The following is a 27,878-nucleotide window of genomic DNA, read 5'->3' as shown; positions in this document are numbered from 1 at the left end:
CCTCCTACAGGCCCAGGGCATTCCTTCTCTCTTTATGGGGCCAGGTTGGGGCTGGAGCAGCTCCTTCTCTGCCTCCCCAACTCTGGGCCAGATTGGGCTAAGGCCAAGCCTCCTTTTGCTCCCTGCCCTCCTCCACAGAACTAGATGGGGCTCTCCGTGCATGCCTGGGCACTGAATTTGGTCCACCAGCCCGATCTGGCCTGCGGAGGGACCAGGAACCACCCCTCTGATCCTGTGGACAAAAAGCTTGAGCACTACTGAGTTAGGTACTTGGAAAAGCTAGATGTGTTCAGATTGGTAGGGATGGATGAGATGCATCCCAGGATACTGAAAGAATTGACAGGTCCTTTTAGAGTTCTTGGCTATCCTCACTGAGATCTTGTGGAGGTCGAGTGAGGTTTTAGGTGATTGAAAAGGGGCAAATATAGTGCCTATCTTTAAGAAAGGGAAGAAGGAAGATGTAGGGTATTATAGACCAGTCAGCCTGACCTCAATACCTGGAAAGATCATAGAGCAGGTCTTCAAGGAATCCATTGTGAAACACCTGAAGGAGAACAAGGTTAACAGGAACAGCCAGCATGGATTCACTAAGAGCAAGTCATGATTGACCAACCTGATTTTCTTCTATGATAAATTGATAGGCTTTGTGGATGTGGGGATAGCAGTAGATTGATTATACCTTGACTTTAGCAAGGGTTTTGACACCTGTCTCTTGTGATAGTTTTATTAACAAGCTTAGGAAGTACAGACCAGATGAAACTACTGTAACTTGGATACGTAAGTTGGGGGATCATTGTACTCAATTACTTAATGTCATTATTGTACTCAGTGACAGTAGATATCAATGACTTCACGTCTAGTTGGGAGAAGGTATCAAGTGTGGTTCCCTAGCGGGTCTGTCCTGGATCTGGTATTGTTTAATGTCTTCATTAATTATTGGATGATGCGACTGAGTGCTTGTTTAGCAAATTTGTGGATGACTCCAAGTTGGGTGGAGTTGCAAATGCTCCAGAGCGTAAGCATAGGATCCAGAATGATGTGGAGGGACTGGAGAAATGGTTACAATCAGTCAGGTGAGATTCAACAAGAACAACTGCCAAGTTCTGCACTTGAGATGAAATAATTGGACTCACAAATACAGACTGGGGAATAACTGGCTAGGTTGCAGTTCTGCAGAGAAGGATCTGGGGTTATAGTAGACCATAAACTGAATATGGGTCAACTAGAATGCTCTTGTTTTAAAAAGAAGACAACAGCATACTGGGTTGTTTTAACAGGACTCTCATTTGCAAATCAAGGGAAGTGTTTCTTCCACTCTGTTCAGCACTTATGAAACTTCATCTGGAGTAACATGTCCAGTTTTGGGTTGCACACTTGAAAAAGGATGTGGATAGGTTGGGAAGAGTGTAGTGCTGAATGACAAAAAATTATTAGGAGCCTGGGAGCAAGATTTGTGAAGAAAGGTTGAAAGAACTAGGGTTATTTAGTGTAGAGAAGAGAGGACAGAGGCGGGGATTTGATAACAGCCTTCAAATACCTGAAGGGTTCTTGCAGGGAGGATGGGGAGAGGCTTTTCTCTGGGGCTGTAGGGGTCAGGACTAGTAGCAATGGCCTCAAGTTACAGCAGGGGAAAATTAGGTTGGAGATTAGGAGGAACTTGGACTACGGGCATGGTTAGACATTGGAACAGGCTACCTAGAAAAACTGGAAACTCCATCCTTGGAAGTTTTCAAAAGCAAGTTGGATAAATGCTTGTCTGGGATGGTTTAGTCAGAGATTATCCTGCCTTGAGCAGGGACCAGGGCTAGACGACCTTGTGAGATCCCTTCCAGGCTTACTTTCCTAGGATCCTAAGTGTTCCCTAGATATGAAGGAGCTTGGCTCTAACCAGAGTTGAAGATGCTAACAGTTTGTGTCTGTAGGCTACCTTACTATTCTAGCCACACTCCAAGAAAAGAGCTTACACTATCTATATTGTATCCCAATGACAAAACTGTAAAGACCGGGTTTTGTAAAGGGTGTAGACTGAAGTTGTATGTGAGCAGCCTTTGAAAATAAGACCCCTAAATCTCATCTACACGTAGAAAAATAACATCTGGGATAATCTAATTTGAAAGAACAAATGGAAACAACTCTGCAGAAGGTCACAGTCAGACCTAACTCAGCACAGGGAGACCTTTTATGGCCCATTATTGTTATCATGTCATACCAGGGATGAAAGGGAAAGGCTTTTAGATGAGTCTACAGTCCATCTGTTTTAAATATTTGAGTAATTGATTAGAATGTATTGTGTGTTTAATGTTCTGCTTTGTCCTGTTTAGGCAAATAGGCTGCTTGGAGATGTTTAAAAAACAAAAGAAGGCACTTTAATCCCCACGCGCTCCTGCGCTGAGCCCAACACGTGCCCAGAAGGGGCAGCATGTTAGTTGGACCTGGCTTGCCCAATATCTGTATAGATCTGGTGCTTTAGTGGGGCTTTTTTGGCACTTTTATCTAATAGCTGAAATGAGGGGCATGTGTGCATGACACTTTAAATTGGGCTAAATATTTTTGCACCTCTTTAATGGTGTTGGTGTTTGCACACCTCAGCGGCATATTGTGCATTGATTCCAACCGCTGTAGGAAATTCAGCAGTGTAACGTGCCTTAAATGACTTGGGGCGCAGCAAACCAGAACTCCTTCAAGACGTTTTCGTGGAGTGAAACACCGGGCTCTGTGCAGCTCTGCGGCTCTCTAGGAAGCCCTGCAGGCAGCCTGGCAGCAGCCTGGGAAAGTAGGCTTTGCCCAAGAAAAGCGGTGTGCTTGATCTCTTCACCCCTGGAGCCTGCCTGCCTGAGCTGTGCGGGGGCCTGGTGCTTTCCCCTGTGGCTGTGATGACCCCCGGAATTGCCTGAGCCAGGTGCCTGCTGGCGGGTGCTGCCTGGGGGTGGGACCGGCTTCAGAGGGAAGCACCAGCCCTACCGCAGCCCAGGAACCGGTCTGCCCACTGGCAGCTCACCCTCCCTTCCCTGCTGGAGAGGCAGGTAAGTCAGCGGGGTGTGTGCACAACACAGGGGTTTAATCTGCCCTAAATTGAAGTGGTGTGTTTTAAAACCCACCGCTTCAATTTAGGGCCGCCGTTTCGTTTACACACGCCCACAAGTACTAGCCTGTGGAGGAGTTCTTTACTGAGGAACAGCACATGTAGACTCTGATGGGGCTGGCTGGGGCAGAAGGGAGCTTTAGGGTAGGGGGCTGTCTGTTGGCTGTCCACACAGAAGCACCTTCGTGTCCCAGCCAACGCCTCTGCAGCACGTTGAGCCGGGTTGGAGCAGGCCTGGGCTGATAGACTGACCTCCCTGGGTCCCCTGTCAGCTGGGGCTGCTCTGACCTGGCTCAGTGTGCTGCGGTCCTGGGCACATGTGTAAGTGTGGCACGTGGGTGCAATATGCACTGGAGTTTATTGCTGCACATTAATTGCATGTGTGGATGCACTCTGTGCCTCTCAAAATGAGGAAATGAAAAGTTCCAGTAGTGGTCAGTGAATTTATGATTGTGCATCACCTCCGTGATAGATTGGTTTTGGATGTTTCTTATGAGGGAGCAGATACTCAGGAGTGAGTATCCACCTGAAGGCATAATCTAGCAGGAGTTTAAAAAATAAAAAAGTAACCTTATTTTCTTCTGCATCAGTTTTGATGTGCCATGAATGCTTAGAGGCCTAATCTGCTTCTTAAGTAAAGCAGTAGCTCTTGTATTTCCAAGAAGTGCATAAAAGAAGCGTAGAACTCCTAAGAATGTATTTTTTGTTTGTTTGTTTCGCAGCTGTTGTAGTGACCATACATACTACTCTACTAGAGGTTTCCCTCGCTTTATGCTGTACATGTGTTCCTGGAAAACGGTGCATAACTCAAATTCTCATAAAGGGAACCCCCTTTACAATGTAACAAATAGGGATACGTTCCACAGCCTCGATTGTACTGCCCCCCAGGCCCATTTCTACCAATTTTACAAGACAATTTTGGTACTCAGCAATGCATAGGGCACTATCATAATGGGGATGGCAACTACAGAAACACGTGTTGCAGACAATGAGCGAGGAGCACAGATCCACACAGGAGACTATATTTTGGTGTGCGTCACTGCCACAATGCATCGCACAAAGCAGCTAACTGCGGGCTTTCACCACACCAATCGCAGAAGGGTGAATTTACCTCTCATATAAAGAATTTTTGGTATTAAAAGGGTCATTGCATAAGAACAAATTTGCACATACAGAACCCTCATAAAGCGAGGGGAAATCTGTACTTGAGCATGTTCTCTTTGCCTGTAACTTATTCTATAGTAGATGGGATATTTCAGTCAGCCACTTGTTGGGGTTGTATTGTTGACTACATAGTCTAGATAGTACTGTCCTGCACTTCACTAATATAGCAGGTATATATTACCTTTTTAAAGAGAGAGACTCTTATTTGGACTTGGCTCTGGAAACTGCTGAAAAATAACTTCCACTTCTGTTTACTTTATTGCTTAAGTGTCAAACTTTTTTTTGAGGTGTTAGGCAATAAGGAAACGGGTGAGTTCTCCTGAATTGCCGGCTAACTTACTCTCTAGTATATATTAAGCAGTAAATATTTATCAGGTGCTGTCCAGCAAACAAATGAACATATCTGATTAACCTGTACTGTAACTTGTTACACTTTTTTTTTTTTTGTCTTTTCGTGTTTCTTTCTTGCCTTGGTTGCATTATTGAAAGTTGTAAGGGCTGAAATAGTCTCAAAATGCAAGACAATAAAACCTGTGGAAGTCAAATGTTAAGCTATCCCGTGCCAAAAGTTGATGGTGTTGTTCTTGGGCAATTCTGATTTACCACATAGCTTAAAAAACAACCAGCCAAGATCCCAGAGTTTGTCTTTCCTTTTCCCTTTTCCTTTCCTCCTCCTTTCTCAATTGTAAAATTTTAAAACTTCAATCTAACCTGCTTCATAAAGGTGTTGTAATAGTAATATCCTTATAGAAAAGAGGGAAAAACTAGGGTGGGGAGTTGAAGTGACATTCTAGGCTATGTACATTTTTGCAGTGCATAACTTGACCTGTGTCATGCAATTACTGGGTATTATAGACATGCATATAACACTGGTAATGAACTGGAATATTTTACTTGACTATTTCCATTTCTGAAACCTGTTAATTCTAATTTTAACATGCACAGACATGACACTGCATACTGTATTGCTACTATAATCCATTTAGTGAAACAAACCAATTTGAGCAAAATTTAAATGCACTTTGCAAATCTTTTTAACTTTCAGTGGATTTAGTGCCCTGGCTTTTTTTGCAAAACATTTGATGGAACTATGACAGACTTTTGGGACAAAACTTAAATCTTTAAACCTACATTTACCAGGTTAAGGGCAGCAAACCCTTTACCAGATTTTTATGGTATGTGTCAATTTAATTGGAAATGCCTTGCCATTTAACCCCATTTACTTTTTGTATGCTGTTCAAAATCTTTAAAAGGTTAGAGAGCAATGTGCTCTGTGTTTATTTTCTGTAAAAGATGGTTCTATTTGGTAACTCATACAAGTGTGTGGGTGGTGGGGGTGGGAAGAAGATATAGGGGGTACTTGATGCAGAGCTGCATGTATTCACAGTAAGCTAAGTAAACCTGCCAGCCTGAATGATAGTTGGGGCTTCCTGTCAAGAGCAGGTCATTTGCAAATAATAATAATAAAAAATAACCTAACCAAACTGCAAAAATTGCAAGGGAAGGGGGACATATTCTTGGGTTTTTTGTTCATACTCCCTTTTCTGTGTTTCCTAGTTTTTTAGTTGGTGAAGGAGCTTACAGATGGGCAGTTGATCATGGGATACCAGCATGTCCTCCAGGTATCATGGCTACAAGTGAGTAAACTGGTGATGCGAGTAGGAGGAACAGGACACAGCAATTTAAAATGGCGCTTCATATTTTGAAGTGTATTTATCACTTCATTTTTTTATATTAAATATATAGCTTATGATATATATTGTAGGTAAGGTACACTTTGGCATATTTTAAATGGTGTTGCAATCCGTAGAATGCTTTAATAGCTAAGTTTTTGTAGCTAATATTTCAGCTCCATTTAGCCTACATCTGTTTTGGCATTGATTTATAATGTAAATGAATTCATTTCTTGGTGATGGAGATTATAAAGGACTTTGACATATTATGTAGAATTTAGATGGAACCGAGGTCTCTATATCCAAAATTAAGTCAAAAAACCTCTTTCTGGTTGATGTCTGCCCCTGCTACATACCTAGAGAATTTACATATTGAATTCTTAGAGTTTTGTCTAAGCCTGATCTAGATTCAGAAATGAGAGAGAGAATTTTAGCTCTGGTCTCTTCCTGTTTCATGGCAGTGTGGGGGGAAATACACTATGCTATTATATAAAAGAAAGGCATTACCAGTTCCTATTTTATTGTATTTTGCAAAGCGGCTTACTTGCTCCTTTCTTTGAAAGAATGGATGAATATTTTGGGTTCTGGATCCCAAGTACATGGAGAGGTACCTTCTTACAGCTCTGAGTTGGGTGCCAGAGTTCTGTAAATGAATGGGGTTTGATATACCTCTGTTCAATGTGTTTTTGTTGGCTAGAATCAAGTAACTTATTGTTCTGCATGTGGCTTTTTGGATCACTATTGTGAGATGCTGAACACTGTAGAGGGAGTTAAGGTGGTTCTACAGGGTTTTGGGTTTCCCTGCTATGGTCAGATGGCTGTGAGTTAGGTGCTTGAGGTCCTTTAGTGAATCTAACCCTTAATATATATACATATGAAGAAGTTTCTGGTCTCAAGTTGTAGATACACAGTGGTAAATCATCACCCTTATGCTTTATAGTACCAGCTTTCATACAGATTCATGAGAAATATAATTCTCTAGGTGGTGTTTGATTCAAACACTGAAATTCCAACAGTTTTTTTTTTCCAGTTTTTTGAAAAGACCTTCACTAGATTAGACAGCAGTTCTTGACTGCTGGTTGTTTTTTGTGTTTTTTTTTTTTTGAAAGCTGTAGGAAGTGTTGAATAGTGGGTGTCATGAGTCTGTTGTTTTACACTATCTCTCATAATTACTTTTTTTCTACCTGTAATATTTCTCCCACGATAGGGCAGGTCTGTTGCAGTAATCATGGTTCACATAGGTTAGCATTTTAGCTTCTAAAAACCCTGCTCAGAGCAGATCTTTGTGCCTGTGGTTAAAAATGCAGTTGGCAAATGCATTGAAGAAATTCAGGAAAACTAGCCCAGCAGTTGCAAAACCTTGACAGGACTCCATAAGGCACTTCAGTATACCCTTACTATATTTCTGATTAGAAAAGCAGACTATATCAAAAGCAGTTTATTAAGGTTGCAAAGTCAAGCACTCCAGAAGATCTCAGAAACAAGATTTACCCATTTATACTTTTTAATTTGTACCCTTTGTATGTCTTAACGCAGACTTTGATTATGCTCAACCTTTTGAACACAAGGGCCAAATGAGTAGCATGGACTGAGTCTGTGGGCTGGATCAGACCCCATGCTGCAGGATTGGGCCCCGCACCTGGATCAACCATGCTGCTTTTGCCCAGCCAATGTGTACGGATTGGGGCCCTGGGACTCTGCTACCTTTGCCAGGCTCCATGCAAGAGGATCGGGACTCTGGGGCACTATACTGCCTCCCTCTGGCCCTGCATGTGGGGATTAGGCTCTGGGGCCCCACAGCTCCTCTACCCAGCCCTGTGTGCCTGCCTGTATCTGTCCCTGTGCTGCCCTGCACACTGGATCTATCACACAGGAGCACTACCCACAGGGTTCTCCACAGATCAGTGGAGAGCCCTGTAGGCTAAACATCAAGGTGCTGGGGGGTTGGTTCTGGCCTGTAGGTCAGCAGTTGAGGCACTGCTGGATTATAGTCATCCCTGTGTTCCCCAATCAGGATTCTTTCTGGAGTTAGTGCACAGGATGGCCTTGCTCTGAGAATGGATTGGAGCTGTACCGTGAAAGAGGCTATTGTCAGTAGCACTCCTACTTTGTATCCTTGCCTTTCTCTTGGAGCTCTTTGTAATGCTAGGCAAGTAATTATAGGAAATTCTTCAGATGATCCCTGATCTTTTTGTAGCTTGTTTTCAGGTTGCCCTGCTTGAGACCCCAGGACGTGATGTACCCAAGTGCTCAAATACTAAGCGTTCACAACAGAACTGAATTCAGTGAAAGCTGTCCTGGAAAATGTACTAGTATCTAATGCTATGGGGGTGTTGGTTGTAGCTGTGTTGGTCTAAGGACATAGGCAGACAAGGTTCTTTGGGTAAATGTAATATTTTTTTATTAGACCAACTAATGAGTGGGAAAAATTGTTCTTTGCAAGCTTTTGGGCACAAACACCCTTCTTCAGGCATGGGGAGAGTCTGCTGTTGTTTCGTGCTCTCCTGGATGGAATAGAAGCCAATATGCAAAATGCAGGTCTGTGGAAATGCAAATGTGTGGCAGTGAGGATCAGAGGCGATGGGAGACGATAGGTGTGAGACAGTAAGTGGGGAAGGAGGGAATGTGGACCAGGTGACGGAATGTAGCTGATTAAAACGTAGAGAGGTTACCTGGGGTTATTGGATGTCAGGCAGGTTATAATGTTGCATAAATCCAGTGTCTATATTTAGTCCATGATTTTTTGTATCCAGTAGACTTGTGAAGTGAAGTTCATAGGCTGGTCTACAAAAGGTGTTTTGTAAATTCCCTTTGAGGATTAAAACTGAGAGATTGGAGAGGGAGTGGTCTTGTGAGAAGTTTGCATCCACAGGTAATTGGGTATTTCTGCTTTGATGGATTTTGGTGTGCATTCATTCTGGTGTATAGTTGTTGTTTGGTTTCTTGTACATATTTTCCATCTGGGCATTTAGTGCACTGGATGAGATGTATTACATTTCTGGAGGTGCAGGTGTGTAAAATCCAGGAATGGTGATGGTTCTCTTGTGTGGTATAGTGATTGTGGGAGTGGCGGAGATATGTTGGCAGGGTTTACATTTCTTGTCCTGGCGTGGTCTGGATCCATTCGGTGTGCTTTGGGCCTTAGGAAGTTTGCTTCTGGTGATGAGATTGGCAAGGTTCGGTGCTTGTTTAAAGGCTAGAGTGGTTCTGAGAAAATTTCTTCTTCTAGTATGAGTTGCAGTTGTTTTGAGGATTTTCCATATAGGTTCTAGGGAAGGATGGTATGGTGTAACTAATGGTGTGCGATTCATGGGGCTATTCTTCTTGGACTGCAGCAGTTCTTCACATGGTATCTGGATGGCTCTTTCAAAAGTGATCTGTCTCTGGAGGAGTGTCCTTCTTGAGTGAAACCCTTTTGAGATTTGCGAGGTGATGATCACAGGTGTTCTCCTTAGTGCAAATTCAGTGGTATCACTTGGCTGTATATTACAGTTTTCTTGGTGTGTTTAGGGTGATTACTGGTTCTGTGAAGATCTGTATGTTGGTCTGTGGGTTTCTTGTGTATGGTGGTTTGTGTCTTACCATTCTGGATATTGACCGTAGTATCTAAAAAGGAAATGTTGGTGCTGGAGTTTTCAAGAGAGAGTCTGATGGAGGGGTGATCATTATTGAATTTGTGATGGAAATCAATCAGAAGATTGCAGCTTGTCAGTCCAAATGAGGATGATGTCATCTATATGTCTTAAGTATAGCATGGGGTTGATGGTGCAGTTCTTGAGGAATTCTTTTTCCCTGTGAGTCATAAAAAGGTTGGTATATTGTGGGGCCATTTTGGTGCCCATAGCTGTGCCCATGGTCTGGAGGAACTGTTGGTTATTAAAAGTGAAGTTGTGTGTGAGGATGTATCAGTTCAGTAATATCTTTGGGTCTGCTCTGAGTTGCATCTTGCTCTTGTAGGTAGCAAGGCAGGCTTGGATGCCAATCTGGGCTGGGATGTTGGTATGCAAGCTAGTAACATCCATGGTAGGTTGGAGGATATTGCTGGAAAGGTGGTCTATGTTTTTAAGTTTTTGTAGAAACTCTGTTGTGTCTTGGATAAAACTTGCTCTTTGGGTGACAAGAGTTTTTAGGGTGGATTCAATGAAACCTGATATTTCCTTAGTGAGGGTTCTGTGGCTGGATAAGATAGGTCTGCCTGCGTTCCCTTGTTTGTGGATTTCAGGGAGCATGAAACCCCCCACTATCACATCGTTTCCATCTGCTATGAAAACTACAGAACTTGATCCCCCTACTGCTCAACCCAGGGATTTTTTTACATGTTCCCTAAAATCCACAAACAAGGGAACCTAAGGGGATACTTACTTAAGGGGCTGAATTAATTCTAGCATTTGCTAATCTCCAAGTACTTGTTTTTGCACGCTTTTAATTATTCATCTAGTTGTTTTTCTTGTATAACTTCTAAAAGGCTAATGGGGTGGTTGGGTGGAATTTAAGATGTGGTATCACTGACATCTAAGGCACTTGCCAGAGGGGTTTAATCCTTGGCCCAAGTGGCATAGTACTCTGTACTTGTGTGCCTCAGGACAGAAGTGGTAGAGCACATATACTTGACCAGTGAATTTCACAATTATTTGTTCATAGGAGAGAAATGGAAAGAAGTGGGGAGAATCTTGCTTTTCTTTCCAGACTCCAAAGGGAAACATGTTCAGCGGTTGCAAATCTTTCTGTTTAGACTTAAATCATTCTTGGGTCTTCATTCCGGGCTTTGTCTCCTTGCATAGCAGTTCCAGTCCTTCCCTTTCCCTTGGGTTTGCCACATCCTTGGACACCACATTTAGTCTTTTCTCCATTTTCTTTGCCTAGCCAGTCCTGGTTTTCTCCCTGCACCCTGGCTCTTTTTTAGATTTCAGTCTTCCTCCATTTCCCTCATCAGTGCGGAGTCCCCACATCTCTTCTTCCCCTCAGCTGTCACACCAGGCTCCTTGTCCCAATCTACACCTTTCCATTTGTATGATGCAGGCACATTTCTCCTGCAGTATGTCTGGACATTGCACTTGCTTCATCTTTGTAGCATAATCCAAGGGTACCTCTTGCCACCCCCCACTATGCTAACATACCAATCCTCTGCACATTTTCGCTCCCCTATCTAAAACCTCAATTTTTAACTCCATTTATAGACTGCCATAGCACCTTTCCTGTTTTCCGCCGTACTGTTGATCCAGTCAATACTAGCAGTGTGGTACACATCACGCTATGATTTAAAGTGATCTCAGGGTAACTGAAGATGGTAGTCTGGTGGGATTATTTAGGATGAAAAGGGTTTGTTTTTTTAAAGAGATCTGTGGATTTGATTAGTAGAAGTGGTTGAGCTTGTCGGGCTTATTTAGCTTTAACAATTTGAGTATTTATGGATTTAGCGAACTCTGGGGCGGGGGGTGAAATTGGCTCTCAAATAGAAAGATCTTTAATTGTTTCAGTTTACTTCCTTCCATAAGGGATGGAGTAAAAGAGCTCAGTTCACTGCTTGTGTCCCGCTGACAGAACTCTGGCTTGCTGTGTGAAGTCCCCTTGGAAGCAGTAATAATACGCAGCTTGCTTACTGTTTTGAGACTACAGTGTAGCGAAGTGCAGTCTAAATGGGGTATGAGAAGCTAGCTCAAGGGGAAACTGAGTTTTAGGGTATTTTGTGGACACCCAAATCATTGCAGTTGTAGAGTATCCACTGAAGGACTCTGCTAGCAGAAGCAGGCAGGCAGTCACCCTAGGGAGAGCCAAACAATAGTACTTTGCTCTGGGTTTCTAAAGGGCAGGACGGTTTTCTTGCATAACCCAGCTTTAGAGAAGATAGTTCTGGGGTTCATTATTTTGGACAACTTAAAGCTGAATGCTACCTCCTTTCTGTGTTCCTGTCCCTTTTAAAGGAGGGTGGTTGGAGGGAAGAGGCAGGCGAGGAGATTTAATTGTCATTTTAGAAGTCTGTACAAGCATAGGTGGGATAGCATATCAAAGCTGAGTTTGACTTTAACATGACTATTTTTAATTTGCATCTGTTTTTCAGCTGTGCAATTTATTTAGCAGCTGCTCAGCAGACTGCTGTTCTAAATCAGTTTAATCAATGTGGGTTAATTAATTTGCTAGTATATTCCTTTGTAACTCTCCTCCCTCCAACTGTAACACTAAATGCAGGCTTTTAAGGGGAGGGTCAAGGGGCAGATTTACAGAATCCTCCTCTTCAGTACTTTTTAAAGTCCACTCCAGGAACTGACTGCCAGGGGGTGCTCTATGATAGGTCAGAGGCTGATCTGTTTTGCAAAGGTTTAAAGTAAAATTACTTAAAATGTACCCTTACTTATAGTAGTACATGGAATGTATAGTTTGCTTTTGAACTTGAATCCATAAACATAAATATATTTTGTCTTTGTGTTGCTGATGTCAGTATAGAAACCGTCTTACAAAAGACACATCAGTATGCATAAGGTTTATATTTGTAATGGGATACTTCAATTATGCACCAGAAAGGTTCCAGTTTGAGTTTTGCCCTGAACTTAGAGTTTGACTTGGCAGTGCTATAAATTTATGTGGTTGTAGTTGTTAATCAGATATGACTATTTAACTGCATTTTCAAAAAAAAAAAATTGAATGAATAATCAGATAATGAAGCTAGATTGGAATGACTCAAAGGAAATGAGGCTCAAAAGAGCAGAAGAGAAGAAAGGGATGGAAATTTTGTGTACAGGTTGACTCAGTATACAAAAATTCATGGGGTGATTTGAATTGGCTTGAAACATGGTGTGCCTCATAGACACACCATGGTAGCGTGAGTTGCTCCAATTTGGGATTACTTGAGCAATGGATTCTTATGGGGCCCACCCCTCAAAAGCAACTTTTAAAACTGTTTTTGGTGGGTTGTGCTGTTTATTCCTTAGAGCTCTGGGGACCAGAACCTTAAATGTTAAAAACCATGGCTTCAGTATGCCCCAAATGGTCTCCATTGCTGCACATTTATCAAAGCTATTGGTTGGCACCACTGCCCTTCTGGGGAAAGGGGAAAGCAAAGTTGAAAATATACTCAAACCAGATTTAGCTGTTTTTGGCATATGCCAAACTAAATAGATTACAGGGCAAAAAGTGGATCAGAGAGTTTCTAGAGAACCAGTATTCTCAGGTGTTAGGTGAGCCAAATGGGAAAATGCTGTGGCTTTCTAATCTGACCTACACACAGAAAATGTCAAGTAAGTTCTATGGATAAAATAGGAAGAATCTGTAGCCTCGTTCCTAAAATCGACCTATTGGGTTTGATTTTAGGGTTTTTTGTTTCGTTTTGTGAGGGCATGCAGTTTGTGTACATGGGATTTTTTTTTTGGTTTTTGTGTTTGTTTGTTTTTTTTCCTGTGAGAGCACAGTGTAGGATATAAGAGTATGTGTTGTGTGGGGAAGAAGATGGACAGGCTTTGGGACTGAGTGGATGGAAGGGAAGGAGTTGGTGGTTCAGGTCGGGCTGGGAGTAAGAAGAGAGGTAGGATATTGAAGAGACAGTTTAGAAGAGAATAGGAAACTTGTGTTGTAGTGACAAGTGCTCTATATTCTCTTATCGTCCTGTCCTCATGCTGGAGTGAGGGTGGTGCTTGCCCCTACAGCAGGGTTTTAGTCCTCCTTCCTTGTGCAGGATTTAGCTTCTCTTTCTCCCCCTCCTGAGCCATGACTCCGGGAGCCCCATCACTAGAGGAGTCTTTCCAGCTTCCCATGTGTGCTAAAATTTGATGTGGTGCTCTCGCTCTTTGGAGACCTGAGCATGACCCATGCACCTAGTACTTGGTGCTGAAAGGGCATGCTTGAGGGGTGGGGCTTTCTAGAAGAGAGGGGAAACTAGGAAGGAGGGAACAGGGGAATTCAGCATTCCAGTGGGAAATAATTATGAATGGGCAGAAAATTAAGGAAGAAGTTGTGGAGCTCAGATCAAGGGAGTGAGCAAGAATTGGGGAAATTGGGAGGTGGAACGTGGGTGGGTGCCAGGTGACTGTTAGCCCAGTGTCTTGCTCTTTATGTAGCTGGAGCCACTTGTTGCTGTGGTCATGTGTGCCTCTGCCATGTTAACTTACATAAAGGCTGCTGATGCATGTTAGTTGGGTAGCACTGCTACAAAAAATAGATTGCTCTGGGTTGTACACAAGTGGAATGCACAACTCCAGGAGTGTAACAGAGTTGGCCCAAAGGTGTGATGCTCCTTGACACCCCTCCTCCCCAAGGGAGCCTGTCGGTGTTGGGGCTGTCCCCAAGTCATGTGGGGGCAAAGGCCAATTTCATAAACTCACTCAGCTCCATTGCCTGACAGCATGGTAATGGGCCTGCCTGCAGCATGGGGACTGGGTTATAGGCATGCTCAGTCAATCTTGGTGTTGGGTAGAAAGGGCTATGGGGCTCCCTGGCAGTCGCCTGTAGTGACAGGACTTGATTTTGGGGTCTCTGCCCCCACAATCAGTCACTGATGCTGCTGCTTTCAGGTATGCTCAGTCATCCTTGTTGCAACCTCAGTTACCCCTGTTCAGTCCCTGCCATTGCTGTTTGCAAGGGCTATGGCTGTGCCCTCAAGAAAGGTCCTTGCAGCGCTTTCTGACAGCTCATGGCTGGGCAGGCTGTCATGGACATGGTTGCTCTCCCCTTCCTGCCTCCCTCTTAAAAGTCAGGGAGGGATTGCAGACCACTTTGGGGCAGGCCAGGAATACCTGTCCACGCATGAAATTTGTCATGAAAAACCTTCCTGCAACAAAGAAGTTGCTGGTTTAAGTGCACATAATACAAAGTTAAAGGGACATGTCAGCTATGGAGGGGGCAGGGCACACTCAAACCACAGGCAACTGACAAGAGATCTGATTGAGGATCACAAGGCAAATGTAAGGTTTGTGTTGATGTACAGCTTGAGCTACACAAATAGGGAACTGTTTGACCTATTAAGCTGTTTCCTTTTATGTCTGTGTGTAGCAACAGGTCAGGAACATCAAGGAACAAGTTTTTATCTGTTCTAGGCTTAATGCTATGGGCGGGGAAGAAGGTAGGCAGGTCAGGAACTATAAGGTAAGAAGCTCTGTGTTATGGGCAGTGATGAGGGAGTGGGGAAAGGAAGACTTGTACCACTTTCTGTGTACTTAATTACTGCAACCACCATGTAATAAAACTGTCCAGATTTTGCAATTGTGTGTGTGACTTTTAACTAGTCCCATCAGAAACTACATGTCCTATCATCAAGATGACTGTAATTCCTTTTCTCTGAAATAAGGTGTATAGCAGCTGGGAGAAGCACTTACTAATCACTTAGCAGCCATGTGCAGTACTAGAGAGAATTTGGACTGCTTCAAGAGACCTGGGTTCCTTTCCTGTCACTTGTGGCTTGCTGAAGCCATGCAGCTTTACCTTCCTGTGCTTCAGTAAATGTACCCTTACTTATAGTAGTACATGGGGCAGGTGTGGGGGAACTCTCACCTTGGAATCAAGTGTGGGCCAGGCAAGCAGCTGCTGCAGCTCTGGATGGCGCTAAGGTGACTTCTGTGGCAGGTGGGAGGGGATGCTTGGGAGAGCATTGGGAAGGGGCATGTGGTGTGGTGGGGAGCATGCAGGAAAGGGCAGCGGGGGAGTTGTGGGAAAAGGGATGTGCAGAGTGAGGAGGCCCAGAGGAAGGGACATGTGGAGTGAGGGGAGTGTAGCACAGGGAAGAGCATGGGTGGAAAGGGTGCATGGGGAAAACAGGGGGAAGGGACATGTGGTATGGGGGAGAGCATGGGGAAGGGCTTGTGGTATGTAGGGTGGGGAACCATGAGAGAAGGGGTGACAGTGACAGCAGCCTAATACACCAAGAGAATATTTGTCTCGACTTCCAGTCCCCATTATTTTTTTTTTTTGCAGACATCATTCTGTGTTTTCTCCCTGTTACAACAGGCTGCTTTTAAAAAATATATTAAAAGCATATACACATATATGGGCATGCGTGAACATGCATATGTGTATGGGAATCTAAGAAAACAGCCTCCTGGTGTGTTAGGCTGCTTCACAACCAGAGAACATTAATACCAATCCCAGAGATCCTAGCGAATCTTATACCTTAGGAACATCAGTGACACCAGGTATATTTGCTGTTTTTATACCTGAGTGTATCTGAAGTGTATCTGAGTGCACACTGAAGAAAAAAAGCCTTCCTCCAGAAAAACATGTGAATCATAGAATCATAGGGCTGGAAGGGACCCCGAAGGATCATTGGGTCCAGCCCCTTGCATGAGCAGGAAAGACATCTGGTGTCAGATGACCCCAGCCAGGTGACCATCCGGTCTTCTCTTGAAGACCTCTAGGGTAGATGATTGCACCACCTCTGGCAGGAGCTTGTTCTATTGTCTGGACACCCTAGTTGTAAAGGATATTTCTGAATGTTCAGCCTGAAACTATCTTCCAGGAGTTTGTGGCCATTGTTTCTAGTTTTCCCCCAGGGCTCCTTGGTGAACAGTTGTTCACCGAGCCCCTGATGTACGCCTCTGATATAGCGGTAAGCCGCAATCAGGTCCCCTCTCAGCCGCCTTTTCTTTCACCTGAAGAATCTGAGATCTCTCAGCGTCTCCTCATATGGCTTGCCATGCAAGTCCCTGATCATGTAGGTGGCCTTTCTCTGGACCCTCTCGAGCTTTAGTACATCCTTGTTGAAGTGCAGCACCCAGAACTGGATGCAGTACTCCAGCTGTGGCTGCACCAATGTGGAGTAAAGTGGGAGAATCACTTCTTTGGATTTACTGGAGATGCATCGATTGATGCATGCCAGAGTTTTATTGGCCCTAGCGGCTACTGCATCGCATTGCCAGCTCATATTCATGCTGAAGTCTGTTGTTACCCCCAGATCCCTTTCATTTGCAGTGCTGGTCAGGTTAGCGATGCCCAGCCTGTAGGTGTGCTGAGGGTTCTTCCTTCCCAGATGCAGCACTTTGCATTTCTCTATGTTGAACCTCATCTGGTTCTGTTCTGCCCAACATGCCAGCCTGTCTAGGTCTTCTTGTATCTGAAGCCTATCTGCAGGTGTGTCCACGCAACCCCATATCTTGGTGTCGTCTGCGAACTTGGCCATTTTCACCCCCTCATCCAGGTTGTTGCTGAAGATATTGAAGTACTGGTTCAAGTACCGACCCCTGGGGTACGCCGCTGTGCACATCTCGCCAGGACAACACCAAAAAGAACTGCTGTGCTCAAAGTGGCCCTTGTATCTCATTGTCATGGGTTCATTTGAAAAGATAAAAGTGTGTTATGCTGGGGGAATACTATAAAAAGTGAATGAAAGCTGTGGCTGTCCTTGTAAGAAAGAAGGGTAGATATGCACCTTTTAGACTAACTAAATAAGATTACATATGAGAGCACAAGCTTTTGTGAACCCAAGTTTGCTTTATCAGATGTTGTGAAAGGACATGCAGAAAGGAGAGTATAAGAAGGAGAGAGAAATTTAAGAATACAGTAGCTTTCAAAAGACACCACAAATTTTGTAAAGAAACTGAGCTCTGTTGACAAGTTTTCAACAAATGCCATATTAGCTACCATGGATATCAGTCTCTATACCAACATCCTGCATAAGGATGGATTACAAGCCATAAAGAACCTTCACCCTGACAAGAAAACTGCTTCATAAGCTTTCCTGCTTTATCCTTACATGCATCTATTTCAGGTTTGAAGGTAGAGGGAGTCCTTAAATAAATGGCACTGCCTCACCCTCTGAAGAAGGGTGTTTGTATCCAAAAGCTTGCAAAGAGCAATTTTTCTAACCATTTAGTTGGTCTAATAAAAGCATGGGCGACTAGTGCCTCCTGATGCTGGGGGTCCCCCAGCAGTCAATTGCTGACTGAGGGTGGGGGGGTCCCCCAGCAGCTGACAGGGCGGAGGGGGAGAGTCCCCCAGTGGCTCATCACTGCCACCGGTGGAAGTGCTGCTGGCGCTTCTCTCGGTGCCCCCAGAATTTCAGGGGGGGGCACTGACCTGCACCCTCCACTCCCTGGCCGGTGGGGGCCAATCTCAGTCTCAGGGGGAGCACATGTCCCCAATATGCGTCACCTATGAATAAAATGTATCACATTTGCCCAAATAACCTTGTCTGGCACTGCCATAGGCACATGTGTGGCCACTGAGTATGCCAGCATATATATGACAGACCTTGAAGTTCATTTCTTCTGCAGCTGCTCTCTCGCCCCCCTGGTATACCTCAGGTTCATCAATGACTTCATAATATGGAAACATGCAAAGCAATCTCTAGAGAAATTTCACCAAGATTTTCTTAATAACTTCCACCCCTCCATTAAACTAACTCTGGAATGCTGCACACAGCAAATTCATTGCCTGGACACTGCAGTAAAGGTTTGCAGTGGCCATATCGCCACCACATTGTATGAGAAACCTACTGCCTGTCGGATCAACCCTCTTGCCACCAGCTTTCATCCTAAGCATACCAGTACATTCATTGTTTACAGCCAAACTCTGTTACGACTGGATCTGCTCCGACCCCACTGACCAGGCTAAACACTTTAAAGATTTAGAACAGGTATTCTTACAATTACAATACAATCCCAAAACTAGCTAGTCAATCAACAAAGCCGGACTAAGACCTTGCTCAAACCTGCTACAATATCTGGCCTAGGACAGGGACAACAAACCTCCTGGTTGTCACTTACAGCCCACAGTTTGGACAAACCTATCCTGACTTACAGGCAGTGCCCCAAGCTCGAAAGGTATTTCTCAAACAACAGACTAACGAACTCCCGTACTACCTGAGTCACCAGGCCTTTCAACAGACTCAAATGCCTAACGTGTGTCCACATGGCTAAGGACTACCTCATGGCTGGACGTAATTACAAGAAGTACAACACTGAAGGTTCATTCACCTGCAACTTTACCAACCTCATATGTGCCATCACCTGCTTTCTACATCAGACGGATGAATTACAGGTTTCCCGCGCCAATTGCAGGGGTTAAGTTCTTGGAAGTTCCTGTGGTTGGCAAAATCGCAGTTGGTAGAACCAGAGGTTTATGCGGAAAAATGGGGTTAGAGATTTGAACGGGGCCGTGGCCAGGCTGGATCGTGAGACCATCCGAGCCTGGTGGTCGCAGGAGCCGCCTGCCCACATCCCTAGACAAGGTGGTAAGTGGGGGGAGAGGAGGATTGAGGCCCCTTTAGTGGGGCAGCTGGGCAGGACTGGGGCTGCTGCCCAGCCGGGTGGTGCTTGGGGCCGGGGGCTTAGGGCCACAGTGGGGAGCAGGATGGGGCTGTAGGTGGCTCATCCAGGGGAGGGGGAGGACTGCTGCCCTCAGTGCAGCCCCATGCACAGGAGGCGTGCCACTGGGGCAGCGGCGGGTGAGGAGATTCCTGCTCGGCTTCTCTGCTTCCTGCCGTGCTGGGTCGTGGGGGAGGGAAGCAGGGCAGCAGGACGCAGCAGCGAGTGGGCCTGGTGTTCCCTGCTACAACGGGCAGGATGGTTCCAGCAGTGAGGTGCAGATGCAGGGAGCAGAAGCTGAGCCCAGCTGTGGCCTGCTCCTGCCCTGTGCAAAGATTGGGGGCCCACGTGGCGCCCCCCCCCCCCTTTGACTCCCCTGCCCCACGCCGCTTCTGGAGGAGCCGCTGGGCTCCAATTGCCCCACGAGCTGGCCCGGCCAGGGCCCGATTCACCGTGAATGGGGCCCTGGCCATGCCGGATCATGGGACGGTTTTGGGAAGCATATGCTGTGCTCGTAAGTGATGGTGGCTGGATAGCTATTTTGTGTAATTTTCTACTGAGTCTCAACTACAGAATCATAACTGGCATCTAACTTCTGTCTAGTGTGAATGGCATGTTTAGTTGACCCACCCAGTGTAGCACCACATGATGTATTATGGGGAGTGATGACTAGAAGCTTCAGGGAAGGGTTGAAACTACTGCCTTAATATCTGCTAGCTATTGAAAGCCCCTACTACCATTGCAGTTTTCAGTTTCAGGATGCAACATTATGGTTTAACTCTTGCTTTTATGTAGTCTCTCTGTAAGTGAGAAAAGCTAGATTGATCACTAAATGCATACTGCTGCTCTTTAAGGTCTTTATTGGTGCTAAAGATCGCAAGGCATGGGGGATTTTCTCACTCAGACACTCTTTAAGGCTTATACTGATATTATGATTTCAGACAAAAATTCACGTGACAATTTTTAGGTGAATAGTTCAGTCTCCAAACCCATTAAATCCTAAGTCACACCGTCAATGTTGCACTTATATTGCCAATTAATGTTCCTTATAGACTGTGCTCTTTGTGGGTTAGGTCTTTGTGCTTGTCTGCTCAGGGCTGAAATTCCCACTTTCCCAATGAACCACAGTTTTCAGATGAAGTTGCATAAAGTCATTGGACCTAAAATTGCAGGTCTGTAGAGCTTAACTGCTCCTGAGACATTTAAGTTCCAAGTAAAACACTTAGACTTGTCAGTGGAACTTCTCACTTGCTTAAACTTGGATACATGCCTCGTTGAAAAAGGCTTTGTCAGCTAGCTAGCTTGTTTGTTAACAAACTGATCTTAAATTCAAAAGTGTGTGGCTTTTTAAATACATTGATAAATGAGCCAAAAAACCCAGTCTGTACTACAATCTGTACTGTACCTGTAAAAGGAGTAATTTATTTCCCAGTCAAGTGTCATGTCTCTACTACTAAATCATTTTTGCTCATATAATAAGCACCTTCTTTTACTATCTTCTAGATGCAGTGTGGGTTCTTCTTGTGGCTTTCTGTAGCTTAACATATTTCTAAACCTATATAAGAGCTTTGTATACAATTTTTAGGGAAGTGCTAGCTTGAAAAATCACGGTCACTTCTTCATACTTGAAAGCAGTTTTGAGATGGAAGAAAAAATGTCAGTCTCTCTCAAATTTCCCCATTCATTTGTTAAAGACGTGTATGCAAGTTTTGGGGAATTTATCCACTCGTTCCACTGGCTCCAGGGTATAGAGTCTCTCCTAAAATGGCATGCTGCTTTTGTGAATAGTAATAAACATGAAGAGTTGTCTTTCAGATATTAGTTGAAAGGTATACTTCAAAAGAATCTATGAAATAGGGAATTTATTCACTTAAATTTGACTGGCTTTGGGATTTTACCTGGGAAAATCTCTGTTTTCAGGGTTTAACCTTCCCAATGCTAGGTAAGTGGTAAAAAGATAATCTTCTTTTTCTTTGTGTCTGTGCTTCGAAGAAAACATTACAACAGTCAGAGGGTATTGAGTTAAAACTAACTAGAACTACAAAAGCATATTTGTCAATATTTTGGCAGCTATTTTTTGAAAAATAAGTGGGAGTAACCCATATTCCTGTCTTTTAGCATCATATTTTTATTTGTTAATTTAGAGTTTTTATATGTAGTTAATCAGTTCATAATAATAAATCTTTCCATATTCAAGATGCATTGATCTTCAGACTGTCTTGGATTACAGTGCAAAGAAATATTGCCTACATTTTATGTGGATTCAAATTTAGTGAAGTTAGTAAATTAGTAAAGAGCCTTCCTAATTTTAGAGATATCAAAGTGAGCAAACCTGGTATCTATTTACATGACAGCAGTCCAAAACAATCACTTTAACACAAGCTGTTTATGTTAATCTTCTGTGTAGTTGCTACTTGTAAGCCAAACATGAAGGCATTTTGAACACATGTGGAAGCCATGGTGCTTTTTTATTTTGATCTTGGATACTTAAGATATAAAACATGTTACACTGAAACTTCTAACCATCTATAGATTAATGTTAGCCAGTGTTGCTGATAGTGTGAGGGAAGAAACCTCCCAAGGTATAATGCTTCGCTAACCAGTATTTAGTTGAGCAAACAATTTTTCATTAGTTAAATGCCTCTAAAATACTTTCCTAGGGTTCAGTTTAGCAGCTTTTAAGAGGAACAAGAGGAAGCTGGAGCTGGCAGAAAAGGTGGAAACGGATCTTATTCAGCTAAAGAAGAGAAGACAATCAAGTGAAAAGGTGAGCAGGTATTTCATTAAAAAATGTTTTTGTCATCCTTAACATGCAGACAGTTTTTGAATTCTTAATTTAAAAATGTTCACTTTATAAGTAAGATGACAGTTGATACAGCTATACAAATCACTTGTCTTTTGCTATCTTAGTATCTGTATAATATAACAATTGTATTGTCTTTAGTAACAACTATACCAATAAACATTCCCACTGTTTACAATATAAGAAGCAAACTCTGAAAAGAGATGACACTTTGTATCTTGTAGTATACATAAATATCTTATGTGACCTTTTTTAAAAACTGTTTTACATTATAGTGAAACTGTGACAAATGTCAAAACATAAATATCTATTAAAACATTTTCTCCAGCTAGGGATCTCTGTCACTGTTTTCCACTTTTTAACGTTTCCTGGGAATGCTGTGCTGTGGACCTGGAGGTGGTGAAATTTGAAATATCAGGTAGGTAAACATGTGCATCTGTGCATGCATCTAGCATTGACCTGGCCCATATTACTTATGCTCCTTTACTACAAATCTCTCTCAACTCTCTCTCTCTCAATTCTCCTCCCCATTAGTTTGAATTTAGAGCCATTGTTGTCATTTCAGCACCATGACTGTTGCCAAGCATTTGTGTATATAGTTGTATCAATTTGTAGCGGGCTAAAAAAAAGGATACTTAATCTCTCCAGTACTAAATGAGAGAACAATTGGCTGTGGACTGTATAATTCACTCCTTATGTTGTTCTGTCACAAAGAGTGGCAAGGTAATCTCATCAAACACATCTGTTGGGACATGAGGCAAATTCTGTTGAGCAAAAGGCTATTCTTTTGGGGTATTTCTCTTTTTCTTTTTTCTTTTTTAATGGACTCTTGCACTTTATTTGGGTCTAAGGGTGGTCTTGGTCGTTCAGGTCTCCACACTCTAGTAGCTTGATTCTCCACCATTTTCTGAAGTCACTTACACTTATGCAAAAAAAAGGATAAATTTAAAGTAATTTATGGTAACATTTTGCACTTTTAATGTACAGGTGCAAGTGGTGTGCAGTAGCAAGGCAGAAAAATTGGGTCAGTTTCTGTTATATACTTTGACCAGGGATGCCTTCTGTAAGGGTGCTAATTTCCAGTTGTCAAGGAGATGAGGATCTGTAAGAATATAAAAATAACAAAAAATGGGTTATTAACTGATGTTATAAACTGTGCCTGTTGCTTACAGATTTTCACACACCTTGTTAAACTTCCATTTTCTATGGTATTAATATGTAACTGAGGGAGGGAAGGGTCTCTGCAAAGTATTGATATTCGTGTAATAAGGGGCAAGTCAATGCTTGACATGTGCCAGTGCATGAGCTTACCAACCTGCAATTTGAAATTTCAAGGGTTCCAGAGTCATGTGTCAGCGCTTATTGGAAGCATCCAGAAACCAGTGGTTGTAGGTAGAGGAGGTGACCAAATAGGAGAGCTCTGCTTTTTGGTAAGTAACTCAATCCGAGAACTAATTAGTGAATTCAGTCCTTAAAGACGGACAGCCCTGAGGATGAAGTAGAGCTAATACGTAGAGTTTGGGGTGAGGTAGCTTCAGGTTCTTAGTATGACATTTAAGAGCAGCAAGTAATCTTCAGTTCTGAAGCCCTTGGAGTGTCTTTCAGTAGACCAGGAACAGCATAGTCATAATCAATAATGACATACAGCCAAACGGTTGACTCCCTAATGTAGAATTACAAAAAAGAAAATTTTTAGAAATAAATGCAGTTAATTGTCAGAAAATCTAAATATTCTGCTGTGCATGGCACATAAGATTTAGACCTTGACTACCAGTGACAGAGTAGTTTTATAGGCACAACTTCATTATATTTTAAAATTATTTTTGCAGTTTATTTGAAAGTTTTTCTTTAGAAACTTGTGTAATGGAACACCAGAGAAAAAGAGTACCTTGAAGATAATAACTTGTTAAGCCATTTTATGACATTTCAGGGGTGTTTAAAATAGATATACACATTTTTCAGAATTATATGTGCGATGACATGCCCATTCGATGGTACGTGGTTTGAGGAACTACACTCCTTTTACATGTGAACTAATCAAATACATTCATAAAGGGGTATTGTTTCTCTTGAGTTGGAGGATGTAAATCATTCTGAGGATAGCCATAGAATACAAATTTGTTGGCAGAATGGTCATCCTGAGAGTTGCGACCAGAAGTGTAAGGAAATATTAGATACTTAATTTTTATCTTCTTCCTGTTAAATTCTTTTAGTATAAAATGCCATGTGCGTTGTAAAAATCAATCACAAAAGCCTAGCTTTGAATGTGACTAGAAATGATTGTTAGTAGTAGGGCATAGCAGAAGATCCTATTACTAATCTGTGTGCTTTTTGTTGCATGCTTTTTTACAGTTGTACTAAAACAAGGCATTTGAGTAATAGTGATAGGTTTAAGGTGCCTTGCTAAGGATCTGCAGGTGTGTATTTGAGACTTGCTCTGAACTTGTGCTGAAAGCTAGCCCTGGTTGACCCAGCTGTAAATAATACCTGGTCATTGAGGCTGGGGTGAGCCAACATTGGTCCCTTATGTTCCTGGAACTGACTTGATTGCATATAAATTGATTCAGTTGGTTTTTTTTGTATTGTATCATAGATGACATTTCTCATTCACAGTCTTGAAAAATTTATGTGTGCTTAGCCAGATCCTGTTAAATTGCAACATTAGGGGTAAGAATTGGGTTAAGAATACCTGTAGAAATGTATTAATCTTCTTTGTTCAGATTATGTGCATAGATGGTACATTTTAGTTGCTTCATTGTTCCTAAAATTAAAGCTAAAGTAGTCTTATGGAAATAGTTAACAAGCATGGGAGTCGACTGAAAGCAACCACAATGTCTACTTTTAACTATTCTTATACAAGGAGAGTAAATTTTAAATAAAATCACATGCAGCCCTCAAAGGGAAAATAAATCTTTTGTCCTGGGCTAAAACTAAGTGACTTTCTATAGTGCACAAAATGGTCAACCTATAAGAAGTGCATGTAATTCTTCTGGTTAAAAATAAAAGTTTTAATAATTGTAGTTTTAAAACAGTGGTCATCAACTGGTTGATCCTGATGGAGTGGTAGATTGGGGAGCCCCTGACAGTTGATTTTGACTGTCAGAGGTTGACTGTCAGAGGCTCTGTGATCGGGAGCAGCTGGGATGCAGTCCAAGAGTGACAGGACATATGAGCAGCAAAATGCATGGGGCTGAGCTGAGCTGCACCCCCTGCTGCTGGGGCTGGGCTGGGTGAGTGGGGCCCTGGCTGGGCTAGGCCAGGTCAGGGGAGGGTAAGAGCCTGGATGGCTTGTCCGGGTGCACTGGGGGGCTCCCGCCACTGCGTGCACCTTGGCAGAGGCTTGGGGAACCTGTGTTCCTCCAATTTGTGCACGGGGCAAGACTGCTGCTGCTGGGTGCTGGGCTTTGTGCCCCTAGCCCTGTTGCAGCTTGGAGCACAAAGTCTGGGGCGCAAAGCCCAGCGCACAGTGACAGTCTCCTTGCCCTGCACACAGATTGGGGGGCATGTGCTCCCCCCCCCCCAGCAGTGGTGAGGGAGGGGGTGGGGCTGGAGCAGGGGCAGGCCCTGCAGCCAGGGCAGGGCAGGATGGAGCCATGAGTGACTCATCTGGCAGGTGTGGGGAGGCAGGGCATGCACCCCAGGAGTGCATGGGCAGCGTATGCCCCTGGATCTGCGCGCGGGGTGGACTGCAGCTGTGGGCTGGGCATGTGAGGCTGCATCGAGCTGTGCTGGGGAGGGCGGCGGCAGCACTGGAAGGGGCCTTTGAGGTGGCGGGGGCTGCAGCCCCCCCCGTAGCACCGCTCCCAGTGCTATCATGTGCTGGGCTCTTCCCAGCAGCCCAGCTCCCCCTCTGGGAAGCGCCCGGCCCCAGCCCACAGCTGCAGCCTGCCCCGCGTGCAGATCTGGGGGCACACGCCGCCCGTGCCCTCCCGGGGTGCATGCCCCCCTTCCCCATGTCCCCCGGATGAGCCACTGATGGCTCCGTCCTGCCCCAACCTAGCTGCAGGTCCTACCCCTGCCCCACTCCCTACTTCACCGCTGTGGGGAGAGGGGCAGATCATGGCCCCAGCAGTGAGTGAGAGAGTGGGGTCAGGTCTGGGGCCCCTATCTGCCCCACCCCTTCTACCACAGACTTACCTTCTGGGGGAGCACCCCCAAATAATTTTTTCTCCCTCTGCTTCGATCTGTCCCCTTGCTTTCCCTCCCCACAGATTTACCTGCTGGGTGGGTTGCAGGGTAGATCTTGGGTTGCTTTTAAATTCCAAAAGTGATCTCTTACCCATCATTTAGGGCATTTTATACACAGGCTCTGGGGGTTAGCGCAGCTCCAAGAGCCCCACTAATTAAAAGCACCCAGAGCATCACGCATATCAGCATCCCTGTGCTGAAAAATGGCAGTGGGGCGTTTTTAACTAAAGCTGGTCGACTGAGCTTTAAAATTCCCTACCGCCATTTTTCAGCACGGGGATGTTGATGCACATGACACTGAAGGCTGCTGGAGCTCATTAATTTCCATGGTCCAGTGACTCAATTAATCAAATGGAATTGCAGCACATCATAGCAGGATCCCTGCACATGTATAGGAGCCCTTAAAGACTAGGTTTAGTGGTCTGGGGTTTTTCTTCAGACCTCACAAATATCAGTCCTAACTGAATTTTGAATTGATAATCCATGTGTCTGTCATATCAAAATTAGATTGTTACAATGTGCTATGGATGGGGCTATTGTTTAAATTGGCTAAACATGAAAATAGTCCAGAATTTGTATTGTTGCTTAATATGCACATGGGGAAAAAATAAAACTGTTTTGCAGCTTAGATTGCCTATACCTTCTGAGTTCATCCTCAGATGTTTGACCATGCTGCCACAATTAGATCAATAGAGAGGACCAAATCAAAAATATTTCTTAAAAGACAAATGGTAGTGGCTTGACATTTATCAAGATATTGGACCTTTGGAACAGGTCTTCTATTTTGGACATGCAAAGGCTCATTTCCTTTCTCTTAGCTCAGTTGTGATGTTAGAGAGTGGTTGTAGGAGAGGATGAAGGAAGAATCTGCTGGAAATTTATTTTGTTAGTGACGTGTGTTACATTTTTATATTTGGTTGGGATAACTGCACATAGTCAGGGAAACTGCTGAAGTCTGTTTCAGATAGGCACTTTGTTCCTGCTGGATGGTGGTAGTATAATAGCTCTTTCTGTCTGTTCTTGGTCCACACTCAGAACAGAAACCATAATGAGCAAAACTGATTCCTTGAGATTCCTTGAGTATTTCATAGAATCAGCCTTCACTTAAAAAAACATCATCTGCAGTACAAGACTTATTTTTTGGCCTTTCGAGAGATTCTGTGTTAAAGGTATTGCAGATTTTCCCAGCTTCTACCTGCAGGAGGGCCAGATCATACTAGGGCTTGGGCTCTCTGTACAACCCAGCACCCAGTACTCCTTATGTTCCTTCACCTTATTTGCCCATCTGTTTTCTGAATTTTGTTCTTGGGGAGTATATGTATACTGTGCAGATGACTTCTCCCCAGAGATGCATGTGAAGCCAATTTTTACCCCGGTTTACAATTATACAGTATTTACATCTTTCTGAGCTTATAGACCACTAATCCAATTTACTTAGCTATAAATTATTTGAGAGAGAAATGGGCTCTCTCCCATTTGGTTCAAGGAATGAAAAATATCAGTCTCCATATGAGATTCCTCCTAGGAGCTTGCCTCCTGAGAATGGACTCTCCCTAGTAAGGGTTTCCTCTTTGAGCTGTAAACAGTTTTTTTGAGGTGGGGCTCCACTCATGTATCTATGTACACATCGTACACCTCACCATTTTTTTTTGGCTTGTCAATATGCATTATAATTTCAGGTACAAAATCTCAGAGATTAGTTTTCCTTCTTCAGCCAGGATTTGTTTCAAGAGTGAATAACTATG

General features: G+C 43.6%; 1 protein-coding gene across 2 annotated transcripts in view; it reads left to right on the top strand.

The window, feature by feature from the left end:
• The window catches only part of TASP1 (taspase 1), a 158,213-nt gene that overhangs the window by 29,406 nt on the left and 100,929 nt on the right, over nucleotides 1–27,878 (top strand). For both annotated transcript variants that reach the window (XM_025211563.1, XM_006030033.3), the window contains exons 7-8: nucleotides 5,804–5,883; nucleotides 21,803–21,909. In XM_025211563.1, coding sequence (XP_025067348.1) covers nucleotides 5,804–5,883; nucleotides 21,803–21,909 — 187 coding nt within the window. The remainder of the gene's footprint in view (nucleotides 1–5,803; nucleotides 5,884–21,802; nucleotides 21,910–27,878) is intronic.

This window comes from Alligator sinensis, unplaced genomic scaffold (assembly GCF_000455745.1).
Source record: "Alligator sinensis unplaced genomic scaffold, ASM45574v1 scaffold1139_1, whole genome shotgun sequence".
Lineage (NCBI taxonomy): Eukaryota > Metazoa > Chordata > Crocodylia > Alligatoridae > Alligator > Alligator sinensis.
Note: the sequence above shows the minus strand (reverse complement) of the source record. Positions and strands in the feature narration are given on the sequence as shown.